Raw genomic sequence first — 19,227 nt, 5'->3', positions numbered from 1 at the left:
GAACTGATTCCTGGTCCTTGCTGCTGTTGCGAGAAACCTGGCTCAGATGAGCACACTGGCTGGTGACAAGAGTTCCAAGCTCGGACTTGTGGGAAGAAAAAATGAGTCTGTATCTGAAGAAGAGCTTAGGGCAGGGGTCTGCAAACTGAGGCTCCCAGGTCTCACACATCCAGCCCACAGTCTCTATGTTGCCCACCAACTAAGAATGAATTTTACCTAATTAAATGGTGGTGGCAGCGGGGTGGGGGTGGTATTAGTCACTCAGTCATCTGACTCTTTGTGATCCCATGGACTGTAGCCCACAAGGCTCCTCTGTCCATGGAATTTTCCAGGCAAGAATACTGCAGTGGGTTGACATTTCCTCTTCCAGGGGATCTTCCCTACCCAGGGATCGAAGCCGGGTCTCCTGCATTGCAGGCAGATTCTTTACCATTTGAGCCCCAGGGATGGGAAGGGGTAGGGCAGGGCAGGGTCAGGGGTGATATCAAAGATGAAGAATATTTGTGACCCATGAAAATGCGTGTGAAATTCACATCTCAGTCTTCATAAAGGCAGGTGTACTGGCCACCTCCAAGCCTTTGCATATCTATGTATCATCTCTGGATGTCTTCCTGCTGTAGCAGCAGAGCTAAGGGACAGTATTAAGTCTAAGATCCGTACTATCTGGCTCTTTACAGTCAAAGGTGTCCAGCCTCTGGCCTAGAAGACCCTGCCCCCCAAACAAGGTGTTCTATCAGGGGACAAACTGGTGATGTGATGTCAATCATTAAGAATCAAGGTTCTTACCAGGGACAGGCATGTTTCCTGCATGAGCCTCTGTTATGGGGGAGCAGAGCAGGCAGCAGGTACCCCATGAATGAGTGCATTTCCCACCAGACAGGTAGAAAGACAGGTCACACCTGTGGCCACGATGTCCTTTGGTCCAGAATCTCTCCTTCATCTCGGAGTTGGGACCGTATGGAGAGGATCAGGTTCCTCGAGGTATGGGCCCCCCTCAAGCAGCATCAGGACTGCTGAGACCTTGTTAGAAACACACAGTCGTGGCTCCATCCTGGACCATGCTGAGGGTGAGCCCGGCAATCTGTGTTTTCAAGGTGCCTTCCGAATAAAGGCAAAAACGGAGAACAACCACCCCGATGCAAAGAGTAGATTCATTGGAAAAGACCCTGATGCTGGGAAAGATTGAAAACAGCAGGAGAAGAGGATGATGGGATGAGATGCTTGGATGGCATCACTGACTTGATGGACATGAGTTTGAGCAAGCTCTAGGAGTTGGTGATGGACAGGGAAGGCTGCCGTGCTACAGTCCATGGGATCGCAAACAGTCAGACACGACTGAGGAACTAAACACCACGACCACCACCCTGCTGGGAATCTCTGGGTCTGCCCTCCCTCCCCTCACCAGACAGAGCTCCACAATGCCCAGGCCTCTGCAACACGAGTGAAGTCAGAAGACTGTAACGTTTCAGCAGCTATTGTAGGTTGCCAGGAGCAGAGTTTTCCTTTGATGGAGAGATGATTCGAGCATCTTTATCTGCCTGTTTTTCCCTCTTTTTTCCATACACACAGAGGCAGGTAGAAAAAGGGCAAAAGGAGTCATCTCATGTTTTGCAGTCAAATCCCTCAGCCCCAAAAAACAAAAAGTGGCAAATCAGATCTCAGTCAATTTTATTTGAAGTCCTTGCTGGGGTTTTTAGCAGCAAAGCTTCTCAGCAGGCCTGTCTGAAGTGAGGAAGACCAGTGACAAGACAGATGCCCAGTTTTGACTCTGTCCACCTTGCTTGAGAAAGTTTTCCAGATGCCAGATCAAAGTAGGAAAAAGCCTGGATGAAAACAGCTCTTAGCTCCCCATTCTCAGTGAAGGAAGACCAAGACACATTTGCAAACGTGCCATAGAGATTTTAATGAAAAAATTAGAAAAGTGCATTATTTTACAACACTACAGTAAATGATTCTTTCTTTTTTCTGTAAAGACATTGTAAAATATATACAGGGTTGCTTAGTGCATTCGTTACAAAAGAAAGATGCAATCCCTTGCATAAATTACATATTTTACACGGGCTGGATGTCTACTTGGACTTGTAAACATTGGTGATACAGTTTTGTTTTTGTTTTCATTCTTCAGATAAGCTGCGATAGTAAATACCTCTGATATTCATTGGATGGTTGTCTCATTCTGTTAAACTTCAGAACGGCATTCTAAGGCCATTTGTGAAGGCACCCTCTCCACAGGCGGAGAAGGCCAGAGAAGAGAAACAAAAGGAAAACAGACAGGAACAGGAACAGTAGGCTTCTCTCAATTTGGTTCGCTGTGGTCCACTGGGGATCACTGGCTTTGCCAAATCTGGTGCGGCTTCCCACCCAAGGTCTGATGCCTTGACCACACTCGGGCCTGTGGTCCAAATCCCAGATGCCCACCAACGTGGGAAGGGAGGTCCCTGCTAGGGGGTTCAGGACAAACCATTCCATCCTCCGGGAATGTGGCCAGGCTGACCCAGCTTCTGGTCGACACTTCCTAATTGTCATCACTCCCGGGGAGCGAGTTCTGGAGGCCTTCCAGACAGCAGCAGCATCACCATCAGAAGACACGCAGGTCCTTTTACCAATGCAGTCATGAGAATGTCCAGCAATGCCCCCCAAACAGAAAAAACCCAGAGACCCAAAGACACCCAGTCAGTGCATATGCGTGCGCACCTCAGAAGAATCAATGACGACCACACCTCCGTGCCCCCACCCCCCAGAATGAATCCCCTGTGCGTACGGGCCGATCATTTTAACCAGTATGAGTTTGAATTTAATTCAAGCTTAACTTCTTCTACGCCTAGGGTCACAAACGACGCTTCCGTAATGTTTAATGTTTTGAGGTACGAGTATACACAGTTGGCTAAAGTTTAAAAAGTATAGAGGGAGTATCAGCAATTTCTTGGCCTGCTGGGAATAGACTAGGAATTCTTCCTCCTCATTAAGCAGTTCAGTGGCTTATAACCTCCTCATCCTCTTTGACATCTTTGCCTATAGGTCCTGTGTTTGATAAACTGCAGACCTTCTGATCAACAGTTATGGACACATGAGAGAGCCCCAGCCTCTCAGTTGGGATCAGTCTGTTCTCCTATTTCAATTTCACTTGATAAGGCCAATAGCTTCACCTAACCCGATGCGTTTTCTATTCCGTGGAGGTTTCTGATAAAGCACAGGGTGGACTCAGATGGCCCCTGGAGGTCCCTTCCAGCCCCAAATGGCTGTCAAAATGCTATTTGTGGGGCTGAATAAGCAAAATATATAATTAGCCTGTTTTTGGACTGTGTTCTTCTCTGAGGAACCATCAAATTATACAGAAATCTTGTTAATTGTGGGTTCTGCTTCATTGGGTTCCCACTAATCGTGTTTTGCCTTTCACTGGATTATTTTTATTTTTCTAAAATTCAGCTCAAGAAAATGTAGCAAGAGCCAAACCATATTCTGCTTCCAAGAACCACTCATCCGACTCTGTTTCAAGGCCTCGTGCATCTTGGGAGCGTACAGTCCATTGGAATTTTAGCCTTATGAGGCGAGGGAACGTGACCGTCCAATTCACCACAATGGCCTCCTGCTTGAGGTTAGCTTATGGCAGATGCCCAAAAGCTCTGCGGACAATCACTGGATGAGAGAATCAATCAGCAGGAAACACTGCTCAGAGGGGGCCCTGCGGAGCCACCGGGACGCTGGGGCTGCAGCTCAGAGGCAGCTGCAGTGGTCTCTCAGGTGAAGGAAGGGTGGGACACTCCCCAAGGTTTGTCAGGGAAAGGTGGGCTTTGGTTTACTGGGAAACGTCCCCCTCAACACCATCACCGAGCATCCGGCCCACTGGGGACTGCAGGGCTGCAAAAGAGAACCCATCAAAAGAAGAGTCAGAGGAGCTGGTAAAGACATGATTCTTTGGTGCAAGGAAGGTCCTAGACTAACTCTACCTGGAAAATGTGATGTCCCCAGGGGAAGGGAGCCCAGCTGGGGGGCCCTCTGTTGGGAGGACTTGGTCATCTCCCCTCCAAAGCTGCCCCTCAAGGAAATGTCAACCAAGAGCCTGGTACATAGCGACCGTTATCTCCTTTCGTCTTTGCCAGTATCTGGGGGATGCCTGCCCCTCCCCTGCCACTCCATCCTTTGTAGAAGAGGAGACGGAATGACTGGCCAAGGCCATGTGGCCCAGTTACAAAGAGGCAGGAAGGGAAGCCCTTGTCAGGGCTGCTTAAGAAGACCCAAGGAGCTGAAAGGGGCAAAGCTGAGGTTGTATGCTTTTTTAGCAGCTGAGGCTTATGGCTAAACTTCAAAAGACCTCCCTCTTCAAGACTAAGAGTGGCTGGATGGTAGGAGTCTTCAGGAAACGGGATTGGAGTCTCTGGAGAGGTGGGGATTAGGACCCAAGAGTGAATGGGATGATGTGAGGAATAAACTCTCCCAGAGTACAAAGTGCCCTTGCCCTTAAATGTGCCCTCCTCTCCGCCCCCATTCCTGGTCACAGGCAGTCACAAAGTCTGATGCTCAGAGATTCCATTAGGAAACGGCAAATTCTTCATGCCAAGAAAGCCCAAGAATTATACAACATTTTCCCTTTACTGGTTTCTAATCTTTGGTTGAGTCGTCAGAAGTCTTCATCAGAACAAGCCCCCAGAATGCTTCAGAAGATGCTAGACCAAGATCTTATCTAGAAATATTCCCATATGCAAACTATAGCTAATGTCTAGAAGATGGAGGGGGGGGGGACCTCTAAACAATGGGACACCATAGGATTCAAGTTGGATGAGACTTGAGACTCCAGGATCTATTTTCAGGAGGACCCATAGGGACATGAGGATGGATGACTCCACCATCAGAGCCCAAGACTCAGGCTACGGCTGTTAGAGGGGAGGGGACCCTGAAATAATCTCGTGTGTGGGCACTGGGGAGCCATGGAAGGTTCTTGAGCAGGAGAATGGCCTGGATGACTGAAAATGTGACCAGCTTGTGAAGGGCCTGGACAGTTCCCTGCCTCGTCTGTCAGGTGTGACTCTGTGGCAGGATATTCCAACTACTGGATAAGATCTCTGCTCCCCTCACTTCCACACACCTGTGTCTTTGCCTAAAACAGTGCCCATTTGCTCCTTCAAGGCTCCCATCAAAGATTACCAAAAGATTCCTGCTTCTCTATGAAGCCCTGCCCGAGTTCCTCCACCAGACCCATCCACCTCCATTCACAGCTGGAACGCAAGTCAGGGCTCAGGAGTAACCTTGCAGGAAACTCAGACTGGCCATCATGAGAAATGCAAACAACGTCAGAAGCCTTGCTTGGCACTCGTCTCAGAGCAGGGGCCCGTAAACTTCATTACATGCTGTCCTTGAACCCCGCTCCACACAGTGGCTGCTTCTAGAATCTCCAATTTAAAGATGGGAACACTGAGGCTCAGAGAGGCAAAACCAGCACCTGCCTGTGAAAGGCAGAAGATGGTCCCAGGTACATGTATAGCTTTACTGCCCTGCTGCTCTGTGGAGGAAAGGGAGCCTGCCCTGTCCTGTCTCAGGGTCCCAGAGTGAGTGCTGGGCAGGTGCAGAGTGGAAGCCAGGGGTCCTCTCACTCCCTGCGTGAGTCACACACTTCTCAGAATCCATTAGAAGTACTTCAGTGAGAAGACAGTGCTGACCTGCCTCCAGGCGACATTCACATCTCAGGGCTCACTCGCTGCCCAGTGAAATGTCACAAGTGTGAGCCTGCAGTTTGATGGAACCTGAGCCTCCTGCATTGTAGGCAGAATCTTTACCGTTTGAGCTACTAGGGAAGGCCCTGAAGACCTACTGATCATGTTTTATAGGAAATGCCCAGCTGTGGACAGCTCACGGCCCTATCTTGTGTGGCCCACCCAACACTACTGGGCAAACACCATTGAGATGCCAATGGTAGGGTGATGGTTTGCAAAGGGGCAAAGTGGAGGTTTTGCGTTTTTTAACATAGAGGATGTGTGTTGGTTTCCAAGGATGGAACAAAGGTCTGCATTGTAGTTAAGACATTCCTCGATGACAGCCACAGATGGCCATTTTAGGCAAGATGCTGGAAATCTGATTGTCTTTATTCCCTGCTGTGGGCACTGCCCAGCACTTAATAGCCAGGACCATTGGCAGTCTACTTATCCCAGTATTGTTCATGTTGCTGTTTAGTCACTAAGTTGCTGTTTAGTCACTAAGTCCTGTCCGACTCTTTGTGAGCCCATGGACTGCAGCATGCCAGGCTCCCCTGTCCTTCACTATCTCCCAGAGTTTGGTCAAACTCCTGTCTATTGAGTCAGTGATGCCATTCAACCATCTCATCCTGTCTCCCCCTTCTCCTCCTGCCCTCAATCTTTCCCAGCATCAGAGTCATTCCCAACATATTCCCAGAATATTCATCCATTATGGAAAGAAGGACCGGGGACCCTGGAGGGCATCACTGAGTCCTTCGTGGAGCACATTGTCGGGAGGAGCTGTGAAAGGATTCATGAGATGCTCCCATCTCCACGTCCACTCTGGAGAGTGGGAACAGCGTGGGCAGAGGCTCAGAGGCAGGAACCCACGTGGACGTGATTTTCTTGATCAAAATAAAAGGTAGAGCCACAGCGGGTGGGTTGCCGTATGCTACTGGAACTGAGAAGACCATGCTATAGAACTTGCCAGTGCCAACAAACATCTCAAACAGAGGTTACCAGTCTTAGCACTTAATGGCCAAGAAGAGTGCCATGCCAACAAATTACATTTTTGAGGAGTATTGATTGAAAAGGCGCTTGCCACCACTCATTGAAAAGCACCTGGGTGCCAAGTGCCCCACTGGCTCACAGGTATCCTTCCAGCCACCCTACTGGGCTCCACCTGCCAGCCCTTTATAATGGATGAAAGGACATCTCTGTGCTTTGTCTATTTATAGCTGGACCATCCCCACAGGTGTTTAGGGGAATGATTGCTGACTCTCGGCACGGAAGAGAGATCTACGTGAAAAGTCAGAAATAGCAGAGCCTTATTCAGCTTTGGTGATGAGACCCAGCATCCAGGGGCTCCTGGACACCTCTCCTGCAGCTTCAGTGAATGTCTCCAAGAAAGGAGGATGGCATTTAACATGCCTTGTTTATCTACAATGAGAGAGAGGGAACACAGGTCTCCAGGGAGCCAGACTTCTCAATTGCATTCATCATTACAACATCAATTATGTGGTTCTCTTGCCTGAAATTCTTTAACCTAAGGAAACAGAGGCAGGTCGTGGGCCAGCCCACAGGACAACTGGCCCAGACTCCAAACCAGCAACATCATGGCAAACAAAAATAGGAGAAAAATGTCCTAGATTGGAGGGGTCTGGGGAAAGCAGGCAAGCAATGTGAGATGCAACCTTGGATTGTCAGATTCACATAAAAAGCCCTGGAGGACAAATTTTGGGACAAAGTAGCAAATGTGAATATGGGTTGCCTCTTAGATAATTTTATTGTGCAAACGCTAAACTTCTTAGTGGTGATTACAGCACTGCTACCAAAGAGAACGCTCTTGTTCCTGCAAGAGAAACAATTTCTCCTTTGGTCCAACCACCTAGAAATTAGAGAGGCCACTTCCTCCTCCCAGTATCTCTGGGTATGAAGGGGATGATGTGGAGGGTGGGAGGGGATTAAGCAAATATGGCAAAGTAGTGAAGGCTGGTGAGTCTGGGTGAAAGGGGTACAGAATTTCATCATGCTGGCCTTCCAGTTTTTCTGTGAATCTGGCTTTTCATAACTGAAAGTTGGATGCGGGGCGGGGGCGGGGGGGGGTGGGGAGGAATCATGGGAATAGGCATTTCCCCCCCCACCCCGAAATAGCAACCTCTATTAAGGCGTGCTCACGTAACAACCACATAAAATGGATGTACACCCAGGGCGTGGAGGAACACAGCCCCCCCAGGTCCTTGGCGTTCATGATGACCGCTGTTGTCAATGCCTCTGCCTATCCCTTCTCCATCCTCCCAGCTCCTAGGATGCTGCCAAACAAATGATTTGGGCTTTTCATCTTTGTGACTCAAATGTGCGCAGTGACCAGAACATCAGGCCAAATGTCTCTCATCAGTCAAACTGATTCTGCACTAAAGGCTCACGAATTCCACCCAAGCTGGCCCACTGTGTGGATGAGGAAGACACCGAGGCCCAGGGAGGGCACAGGACTTCCAGGAGCCCAGAGCCAGGTTGTCTTCCCAACCTATTCTTGCGTGGGATGCTCCTGGTTCCCACACACACTGTGGCTCTGTAAGAATGAGTCTTTAGCATCCCCAGGCAGCAGGCCCCAAGTCCCACCCCTTTCAGAGTGCAGACACGATTCCCTGCTGTGTTTGACAAAGATGGCGTGGTCCATCCCAGCAAGAGGAGGGACATGGTTTAGCATCCAGCCTCAAACCCACACCTCCATAGATGCCCTTAAGTAGGATACCCTAACTAGGACCTATTCTGTGGGTAGTGGGGGCGGGGGTGGGAGAGAGATCACCTAAAGACATAGAACCAGAAACCTCAGTGATAGATGGTTTTCCTCCTATAATCATTTTCACCTCTTTTTTCTCTCTCTCACGTAATGTGTACAATGAATGCCTTTAAACCATTCTTCCCTCTAGCTTTGAGCTGCTAGTGATCAGGAGTCAGGACCCACAAGACTTTTGGATCTGGAGGCAGAGAAGAATGACCTGACTAGGCTTATCTGTGGGTTTCCAAGTCACCATCCAGACAGTCTCCCAACTGAGGATCTGTGTGCAAAGACTCAGCGGCAGTAAGCCAAGATTAAACAGTCAACTCACCCTTTTTATGGATGGGTTTTAATGAGCACCTGCAAAGGCAGGCATCCTGGGCAGCAGCCTACATCCATCTGCTTCCTTTCCTGGAAGGATTAGGGACCCAGTGGGGATTCCTGGGCTGCAAGTGATCTGCTGTGATCATTCCAAAGTGCTGGTACCCTCCTCCCCAATGGGTGATGCACAAGAGAAATACAACAGATGCTTCAGAGAGTGTGTTTTAATTTAGAGTTGTATTTACCAGGCTGATGCCTGAGTTTCAGGATGGAGTGCGGAAGGAAAGAACTCTGATCTCAGCCCTAGTGCTGACTAGGTACTTCAAAACCCAAACAGATTGGTTCACTTCTATGTAAAGAGTCTAGCAGGGCAATGTGACAGCACCATCCAGCCAGGATGGATATCATGAAGATTAAAGTGGAATGGTCTCTAGAAAGCATGGTGCCCAGAGATGCTGGGATAATCAATATCATTGCCTATCTTCCTTTGTTCTTTGATGGAAGGGATGGATTGAGATCTCCTGGTGGGAAAGCATCCAAGCAAGATTCCAAAATGTCTAAGTATCTACGTGGTGTATTGATCTCTAGACCCCATCAGGGACTGGGTGGCAGGCCTATTTCCTGTGATTCTGGTAGAATGTGGCTCTTCCTCAGCTTTCTTTAATATAAGTTGAAGCCTGAATCCAACCAACCTGGTGAGACTTCTTCCCACTCCCTGAGCAGGTGTGGTCAACTGGAAGAAGAGTGTGGGAAACCTGGGCTGAAAGAAGGAAACCACAGGTATGAGAGCCGGGAAGAGACTTGGGTCTGAGACGCTAAGAAGTCCAGCAACAGGGACTGTTGGGCGGGTGTGAGTGACAGCGTAACAAAACAGGCAGGAAAGCAGTGGGAGAAACGAGTGGGGAGACCCAGCTTCCGGCTGTGGGGCCTCAGATGTGCGCCCAGAGCCCTTCTGGACCTCAGTTCCCCTCTCTGAAGATGGGGGGGGGGCCTCAGCAAAGTGACTCAGATGAAGCAGCCCTCTGGCTTTTGAGGACTCCAGCGCTGATCAGGAGGGCCACACTCTAGGAGGAGGGGCCCCGGGCCAGGTTTATCAAGAAGAGAACCCTGGAGAACCCCTGACTCAGCACCCCCATCAGAGCACCTCATTGGATGCATCTGGAGGACTCCTTGGCCAGACAGCATGGTAGGGAAGAGCTGCACCATCTGAGAAAAAAGACAGATATCACAAGGGAAGCCAACCAATGTTCACCTCTGCCCCTGAACACTCTGAGTATAAACAAGGATGTCTGACTTCAGAAGAGAAGACTCGGTAAGTGTCCTTCAGGGGGCCACACAGGTAGTAAAGGGCGGGGGACAGGGGAAGGGATACAGAACTAAGGGAAATTTCAGGTTGGTTCAGACACTTAAGTTGGTGGTCATCCAACATAAAAGACTTCACCCTACCAGCCTTAATCCTACAAAGAAGAGTCAGTTCTGTGGAAACAGAGATTATGGGATGTTTTCTAAACTTTCTTGCAAAGGGAGGGGCTGCCTGTCATTTGGAAGCATCAAGCAGAAGTATGATGGTTGTACCCTAGTGGGGGTGAACAGTCCTGAATGAAGGGTTGAGCCCATGTTCCTCTGAGTTTAAGAACCTGGTGTATTTATGTGTGGAGAAAGAGAAGCAGGTTCCCTCATCTGAGGGCTGAATGAGGGTGTCATGGTATGATGGAGTCAGGTTCTTGGACCTCTTAGGGGTCTAGACTAAAACTAAAGTCTTGGATCTAGTTAAGGCCAGTTTTCTGACATTGAGCAAATCACTCACCTTCTCATACCTCTGTTTCTTTACAGATAAAGATTATCACACACCCATTTGAGGGCAAGTCTTACAAAGGTTTTCATGAGAAACCCACACTTACTCCAAGTACCTTCCTCCAGAGCATGAAGCGACCTGCAAATATACAAGAGTACTCTTGCACCTGTGACCCCCTAAAGCCAACAAGCTCTTCCAAGAGAGAAAAAATTTGAAGAGCAGCTGCTTCTATTCTCTAGACAGATTTTAGAAACCTCAATTTTTTCTTTTAATCTTAAAAATGAGTTAATTGATATGGCCTTGAAGGTTGGTAACTGTGCATTTTGGTCTGGACAATCAGGTTCCCAGACTCCTTCCACAGCCCCCGTGTGCCAGACAAAGGGATTATTTGCAACAAGGAACCTAACGTTAAAGTGCTTGCGTTTTCAGGGAAATCTCGAGGGCCGTGTTCAGTCCAATGGCCCAGACGCTTGGGGCGGGTGCACTGGGGCCGTCTCTTGGGAAACCTTGTAGGTCTGTTCTTCCTAGGGAGCAGATCCTCCTTTCTGGGAAATCGTACTGGGGCTCCCACTTCCCCTTCTGAGTGGCCCAGCCAAAGCCCATTTCCATCCGAGAGCTGTGAACTTCCAGTTTTTGGAAAAGGGGAATGAGGATGGCTGATTTTTTAGAGATGGCAGAGACAGTGATGAGGGAATGAAGGTCCCCTCCGTGAATCTGGAGGTCAGACTTCCCTTTATTCCTGCATGGGAAAGGCCTTCAAGATGCCACGTTCTATAGCCCAACTGGCCTCCAGGAGATATGGAGGCCTTCACTTTGGGGGTCATCCCCTCTTGAGAGTGGGGAGGAATTTCTCCATTACTCAGAAAAAGTCATCCCCTGAGACTGAAAAGTTCCCAGCAGGCCAAGATGCAGCTCCTTGCCTCCAAACTCTTCCTGAGACCAACATCAACATTCCCTTGTTTACAAATCAAATGCGGTTGGAGACATACTTTAAAATACGTCATATATATTCTTTAAAATGAGGAATGCCCTGTCATTGTTCATTAGGGAAAGAAACCACATCCACTTACTAATACCCATTCTCATCGAAGCATCCCAGACTATAATTCTCACTCATGTAGGTAGACACTGCACACTTCATCCACATCGTCACATAAATAAGACAGAAATAATAAAATAGATACTCTGTGGTTGCAACAATTTTCCAGCTTCCCCTGACACTTCCAGTTATATGGAAAATTGTTGGAACTAGAGATGGCAAAATTAAAAATGTCTCTAATAAATTAATATTATTGGCTTTTGATTATTCCATTGCTAGTTTTTTGTTTTCTTGTGTTGTTAACGCATACCAGTTTAACAAAGTGCATGCTTATTTAAAAATTTTTTGAACTGGCAAGCTACAATGATCCATGACAGCTTGCCCACCCACCCCCTAAAAAGAAGTTAATAGAATTTAGAACCTAGCAGTTAAAAAATGTGATCATGACACGCCTGGGATAAAGGCTGCTTATGGAACATGCTTGATTCGGCAAGATGATAAATCAAAAACCTTCTGGTTTTTTGTTTTCCCCTTTTTGTTTGGAAGCAGCCAAAAGCGGACTATTAACAGAATTGTGTGATGGAAAAGAAAGATGAACACCTGGTACTTTCCACCTCGTCACACATACACACACAGACACACACTGGTGTGTGCCCTCACTCGCAAACACTCAGACGCACGGCCACCCGCTGCTTGGGGAGGAGAGAGGGAGTTGGGTCAGAGATGCCACTGTGGGTGGGCATTCAGCAGGGTGTGCAACTTTGGGTCGGTATCCTCTGGGCTCTGTCTCCTTGTCTGGGTCTCACACCTGTCCTGGGAAAGCCACCCCTCCCCACCCCAGATATGGGGCAGGTTGGGGAGAAATGTAAGGCATACTTTGCTGGGAAGAAGGACAAAATCCATGCTTCATGCTCAGATGCGAGTTTCAGAGGAAGACGGGCTTTCTTTTCCCTTTGGCCTGCTCTGTCTCGCTGGAAAAGTGGGGAAGAAATGAAACCAAGAAAGGAAGGAAGGAGAGAAAAGAAAAAAAAAATGATGACGATAATCATAAAGGATAATCATAATAAATAAGACAAGTTGGGCCCATGAGACTGAACGTCAAAGAGGACACAAGACTCGGGCTTGGATTTCCCGCCCCAGACCTAGATGGACTTCCGTCGCCTCATTAGCCTGTGGTTGTCAGTAAAGCTGTGTAACCCGGGGGAGATGGAGCTGATGGGGGACGGAAAGAGGCTGTTTTTTAATGTGCTTGGCGAGATCTCCTCGATCTTGTAAGAGATGGAGTGGAAGTACTGCGGGGCGAGCTTGGCGCTGAAGGAGTTCTGATGCGCCGCCGAGCGGCCGCACTCCTGCGGGCGGTAGCAGCTGCAGGAGCACACGGACTGCAGGTCCGCCACGTCCGCCTTGTACCGGGGCCGGCCCTGCCGCGCCTCCTCGGGGATGTGGATGGCCATGCTGTTGCGCGTGCCGGCCAGGGACGCCCGCTCCTCGGCGTCCCGCCGCTCGTCCTCGCTGTTCATGGTCAGGAACCTGAGGACCACCAGGTTGAGGAAGGCCCCGATGACCGTCAGCCCCACCAGGATATACATAAAGCTAAAGGCCACGTAGAGCGGCTTCTTTTGCAGGGCGCCCTTGGTCTGCAGGGCCACGTAGTCCCCGAACCCAATGGTAGTCAACGTGATGAAGCAGTAGTAGTAGGCGTGGAAGAAGCTCCACTCCTCGCACTGGGAGAAGGCGGCGGCGCCGATGCACAGTGTCCCCATGCAGGAGAAGAAGCCCACGGTCACCATGTTCTCCATGGACACCTCCGTGTTGCGCAGCCCACAGCACCTCTTGATGCGCTTCAGCAGGTAGCGCACAAACGTGTTCATCCGCTCGCCCAGGCTCTGGAACATGACCAGCGTCAGCGGGATGCCCAGCACCGCGTAGAACATACAGAAGGCCTTGCCCGCGTCCGTGCCGGGAGCGGCGTGCCCGTAACCTGCGGGGAGGAGGCGAGAAAGGGGAGAGGCGGTGAGGCGGGGTCTCCTCGAGTCAGGGTGGAGTGGGGTGGGGTGGATGCGGGCACTGCAGTTGGGACGCAGCTGGGGTAACCTGAGTCGGGGTGGCGGGAAGAACAGGCAAGAATCAAGGAAGAAGTGTCCCTCCGTGTTTGGAGCACTTAATTTGGGGCAGTTGGAGGAGGACTTTGGGGGTCATTTTACTGTTCTTAGAGTAACACGAAGGTTTTCCAAAGAAAAGCAGCATATTCACGAATGATTTTGCAGAAAGCTGCAGACGTAGCCAGCCCAAGGGAGAAAAATGACATCCACCCACCATGGATCATCCCTAAGGGCAAACAAAGAATGCTAACTGGGTTTTCTTGTTGTCGCTGTTGACCACCATGACCGTATTCTTAAATAGACGGTGGGTCTAAGGCCAGGTTAGGCGGACAGGTGGGTGGAAAGCCCGGAAGTGTGGATCCTTGCACCTCCCCCACTGGGAGCCGTGGGGCCAGCCAGGGAGGCGGGGACACCTCGGAAGGTAAGAGGGTGCACAGGGTGGAAGGGCATGATGGGTCCACTCGAGTCATTTCTGTGTGTGCTGGTGAAGGGGGAGAAAGAACCCCAGTTTCCACAGCCTCAAGGGTGGTGCCAGAAAGCTCAGCATGGTCTGGAGAACCCCCTGCCTCCTGCCCAGGCTCCCCGTACCCAGCTCAGGTAGCCAATCAACTAATTAGTCTGTGTGACCCCCATCATACACCCCCTCTTTCTAGCCTTGTGCTGACCCTGTAAAACAGACAATGCAGACACAACGCATCCGACACCACTGGCGGGAAAACAGTTATTTAATAGCAGGGTAGCTCTGTTTCTCCAGAATTGGGATTTAAGCCCAGAGTTTTCAGCAAATGAGGCTTAAAAGCAGAGGTCTTGAATCTAGAGGTCCCTGCTGAGTGGAGCATAAACACCACAGGGGCAAAGATGTTTACCTCCTTTGTGAGAAATACCGAGCACACAAAATACCTCTTTAACAAAGACAGAATAAATCTGTGCCACTGTGTGAATGTGGCCTTGTCAGAATCAAGGGGAGACACAGTCCTTAAAGACCCCACACGTGTAGGTGCCTCTGAAACTCTTCACGCGGCTCCACAGAACACCCCTCTGTGGATTCCCTGCATGAGCTATGCAAAGCTGAGCCTATAATCCCTCAGGTTCATCTGAGCACGGTGGTGCTGGAAAGGTGGTTACCTTCCAGGGTCCCTCGGATGCTCAGAGATCATGTCACAGTCTGGGTAGGGCTGGCACAATATGGCAGGAGGAACCTGACTCGTTCAAGTTCTAAGACTAACACTGCCCAGAAAAAAAGAAAAACAAACACCAGGATCACAGGCGGTATGTGGACTGCGGACTTGGAGGATGAACACAGCCTTCCGACATCTCCAATCCCGCCCCACCAAGAAGGGTTTCCCTGGTGCTCCCCTGAGCGACGTGCCCATGGTCACCTAACCGGGTGCATTACCATGGGCTGCAGACCACCTCTCCCAGCCTGGGTGTCCTCACCTGTTACATGAGATAATAACTTGGAGGTAGGTTGTTGTGCAGATCTGCTGAGATCAAAGAGCAGGGTCTGGGACTCAGCAGGGACCTGTCCCCTCCCCCTGCCTCCTCCAGGAAGCTTGCCCTGACTGCTCTAGCCCACACCTCTCCACCAGGGATGCATCACTTACTGCCTGCCTCTCCCCTGCCATGAACTTGTGCCATGGGCTGCCTGACTGGGAGTCACACTTTCACTGCAGAGTTGACATCACAAGTTTGAACCTTCTCTGGCCCTCAGTCCCATCGAGGCAGCACAGAGCTCCCACCCTCTCAGAGACCCCACGGCCTTTACGAAAGAGGAGAAATGGCAGAACAACATTGGAGTTGGCTCAGAAAGGACAGATGAGGAAATAGCAAGAAGAAAATAGCAGGCATATCAATAGAAATGATCTACTCTGAAGAGAGGAATAAGTCAGTCAGAAAAACAAATCAGATATTAACACATATATTGCTGCTTTCAAACTGTGGTGGTGGAAAAGAGCCTTGAGAGTCTCTTGGACAGTAAGGAGATCAAACTCAATCCTAAAGGAAATAAATCCTGAATATTCATCAGAAGGCCTGATGCTAAAGCTCCAATACTTTGACCACCTGATGTGAAGAGTCGACTCATTAGAATAGACCCTGATGCTGGGAAAGATTGAAGGCAAAAAGAGAAGGGGACAGCAGAGGATGAGATGGCTGGATGGCATCACCGACTCAATGGACATGAGTTTGAGCAAGTTCTGGGAGCTGGTGATGGACAGGGAAGCCTGGTGTGCTGCAGGTCACAGAGGTGGACACAACCGAGCGACTGAACAACAATAAAGCGTACATGTGTCTAGAAAATGGTACAGGTGGACCTGTTTCCAGGGCAGGAATGGAAACACAGACACAGGGAATGGACATGCAGACACAGGTGCAAGGGGAAGGTGGGGAGCGGAGGGCGGGCTGGACTGGGGGATTAGGACGGACACATATACACTGCCACGTGTAAGGCGGTTAGCGGGAACCTCTCGTTTAGCACAGGAAGCCCAGCCCAGTGCTCTGTGGTGGCCTGTGGGGGTGGGTGGGAGGGAGGGAGGGAGGTCCAAATATACACGCATAGGTGATTCACTTCATTGCACTGTTAGCAGAAGCTAACACAGCATTGTAAAGCAAAGTATTCCAATTTTTTTTTAATCAAAAATGGGATTATTTCCTCAATTTCTCTTTCTGATCTTTTATTGTTAGGATATAGAAATACAGCAGGTTTCTGTCTATTAACTATGATTTCTTCTTGGAAAGGAGAGGTCATCTTCCCTCACTTGTGGCATATTAGCATTTTGTATGCTTTCCGCTGCGTCTCTTGTACCGTAATCTGTAGATGGTGTATATGCTACTGAGAGCTTCCCTGGTGGCTCTGTGGTAAAAGAATCCGCCTGCCAATGTAGGGGATGTGGGTTCAATCCCTGGGTCAGGAAGATCCCCTGAAGGAGGAAAGGGCAACCCACTTCAGGATTCTTGCCTGGGAAATCCCATGGACAGAGGACCCTGGTCAGTCCACAGGGTCGCAAAGAGTTGGACACAACTTAGGAACTAAACAATACTGTTGAGATACGAGAATGTGCGATCCCCACAGCATGGGCGTACATGCGGCGCACAGATCCTGTGTCCTGAGTGCTCGCTCCATGCTCACCCGCATCCTACACCACGTGTGTGTGCTGTGGGTATACAGGAGATGCTTTGCATATTAGTCTAACATGTAGATGGTATGTGGCTTTCATCTCTACGCTTCACATCCACGTCCAGTTACTCTACCTAACACAGCCACCTTTCACAAAGTTCCAAGCGTATGCCTCGTGTACTTATATAAAGCGTCCACAGGTGCTATGTCTGTGCATTCCACAGACACTTAGTGAATATTCTAGATGTATAGGCTTCATATGTGTCCTGTTTGCAATCAGTGCCCATCACACTGCATCATAAGCAGATATGGGAAGTGGATCCAGTGGAGTGTCCACATGGTGTATCAGCCAAGGCATTTGCTCGCCCCAGGCCACCACACCTTCTCCCCTCCTCACACTCCAGTGCTATAAATAGCCCATTAATTAACTGTTCAAGTTGAGAGTGCCACCTCCTGCAGTCATGGAAAGCTGTCAGTCCACACGCCGTGGATATAGCTGCTGGCACTTGTAGAGAGTCGCTCCAGGGTGTGAACCCGCTGAAGAGGTCGACTACCAAGGTCCTCCTCTCCCTCCCTTCCTCAGACCTCCTGCTGGGGCTGTCCCATGGATGAACTCGGCTGGCCACCAGACAGCCAAGAAGCCCTAGAGGTGGCTCAGACAGACTTAACCTCCCCAGTGGGGAGCGGGGTGCAGATGGGTGCATCTTGCTGGGGACACGGAAGATGCCCAGCACAGCTTCCTTCCTGGAGGCTCTGCAAGATGGCAGCCGCGGTGGGAACGGCCCTGCACCCTGGACCACTGGGGCCCTCGGAGATTTGTTCACCTGGAAGGCCCTGAGCTTTGGGGTGTTCTGGGCCCACATGCTCATGTACCTGTCTTGCTAAGGGATGCCTTTGCTGTAACAGACCGGTGAGATATACCACAGGCAGTCAAAAGGAAGGCATTCTTTCTTTCCGCAGGGTGGTGGGCTAGAGAACTGACGCCCCCAGGGATGAGATACACAGGCATGCTGCTGGCCAGGCCCTGAGAAGGGCCACTGCTTCACTCATCACAGGAAGGGCTGGGGGCTGGGCACCTGGTTTTGACCCAGCAAATACTATGCTGGTTTCCTTCCAGTAAATAGATCCCATCCTGAACCACTAGCTAATTTACCGCCTTATTAAGTTGCCAACCGTCTCTTGTTTTCCAGCATCCATCTGGGTTTTATATCAGCTGCACAGGTGAGCTATATGGATATGTCATGGGACTCCCACCCCTGCGTTTTGTATAAATATAAACCTACTTGTTTACCAAGATGTGCTTTGTTCTTTCCTGAAGACCTCAGTTTCCATCTGGTATCATTTCCCTCCAGGCAGAAGCACCTCCTTTAGAAATCATGCTGCTCTTTAGAGCGGCTGGAAACAAGTTTTGATTCTGAGAGTGGATTTTGTCTTCATTCTCAAAAGATATTTTCCCTGGATAGACAGTTATGGGTTATGGTGTTTAAAAGGCTTTTTTAAAGATGGTGTTCCACTGTTTCCTCACCTCTGGTGTTTATGATTAAGAAGTAAGTGCTGTTCAAACAGCTGTTTCACTGTATGTGATGCACTGTTTCTGACGCTTTCAAGATTTTCTCTCTGGTTTTTGGCAGCTTGATTCTGATGTTTTCTTTGTATTTATCTTGCTTGAAGTTTACCAAGTTTCTTGAATCTGTAAATTTGTGTCTTTCGCCAGATTCAGTGAGTTTTGGCTATTATTTCTTCCGTTTCTTTTGAGTTATTCTCTTTCTTCTGGGACGCCTGGTTACAGTGCCCTACAGGTCTCTGAGGCCTTTCACTATTGAGTGAATAGACACAGCAATCTTGAGAAAGAAAAATGGACTAAGAGGAATCAGGCTCCCTGACTTCAGACTATACTACAAGGCTACAGTAATCAAAATAGTATGGTACTGGCACAAAAGCAGACCTATAGCTCAATGCGACAGGATAGAAAACCCCACAGGAGGACAAGCTACAAATACTCGATGCCATCACAAAACCTATGTCACAACTCCAATCCTAAAAGACTTGTTTTTTTTCTAATCTGTGATTGAATGAAGGCAGCCTGGCCTCCTTAGGCAGAGCTAGATTCAAGCATTACTCATATGTTTTCCAGACTCACCCAGAGCCTTGACTATGCACACTACCTGTGCTTGGTACAGAGGGTCCCCAGGGGCATTTTGTCTTCCCCTGATATCTTGGGGCCGCCAGCCAGAACTCCCCTAAGTGGAGGGCATGGGTGTCACAATGCCACTGAGGACTCCTAGGCTGGTGCGTGTCCTCCTCGGTCACCTTCCACCCCACCTGTGAGGCCCAACCCCACGAGCTCAGAGCCACACCTCTGTCCAGCTTTGCCCTCTAAGACTCTGGGCTCCCCCATGCCCCCACG

The 19,227-nt window shown here is 49.6% G+C and overlaps 1 protein-coding gene across 1 annotated transcript in view; it reads right to left on the bottom strand.

Annotated features, from left to right (window-relative positions):
- Window positions 1-8,981: 8,981 nt before the first annotated feature.
- The window catches only part of KCNK9 (potassium two pore domain channel subfamily K member 9), a 101,325-nt gene continuing 91,079 nt past the window's right edge, over window positions 8,982-19,227 (bottom strand). The window contains exon 2 of the mRNA XM_069600932.1: window positions 8,982-13,584. Within this exon, the coding sequence (XP_069457033.1) occupies window positions 12,746-13,584 (839 nt within the window). The 3' untranslated portion in view covers window positions 8,982-12,745. The remainder of the gene's footprint in view (window positions 13,585-19,227) is intronic.

The sequence above is a fragment of the Ovis canadensis genome, chromosome 9 (assembly GCF_042477335.2).
Source record: "Ovis canadensis isolate MfBH-ARS-UI-01 breed Bighorn chromosome 9, ARS-UI_OviCan_v2, whole genome shotgun sequence".
Lineage (NCBI taxonomy): Eukaryota > Metazoa > Chordata > Mammalia > Artiodactyla > Bovidae > Ovis > Ovis canadensis.
The sequence above is the reverse complement of the archived record's forward strand: the minus strand, read 5'-3'. Positions and strand labels throughout refer to the sequence as shown.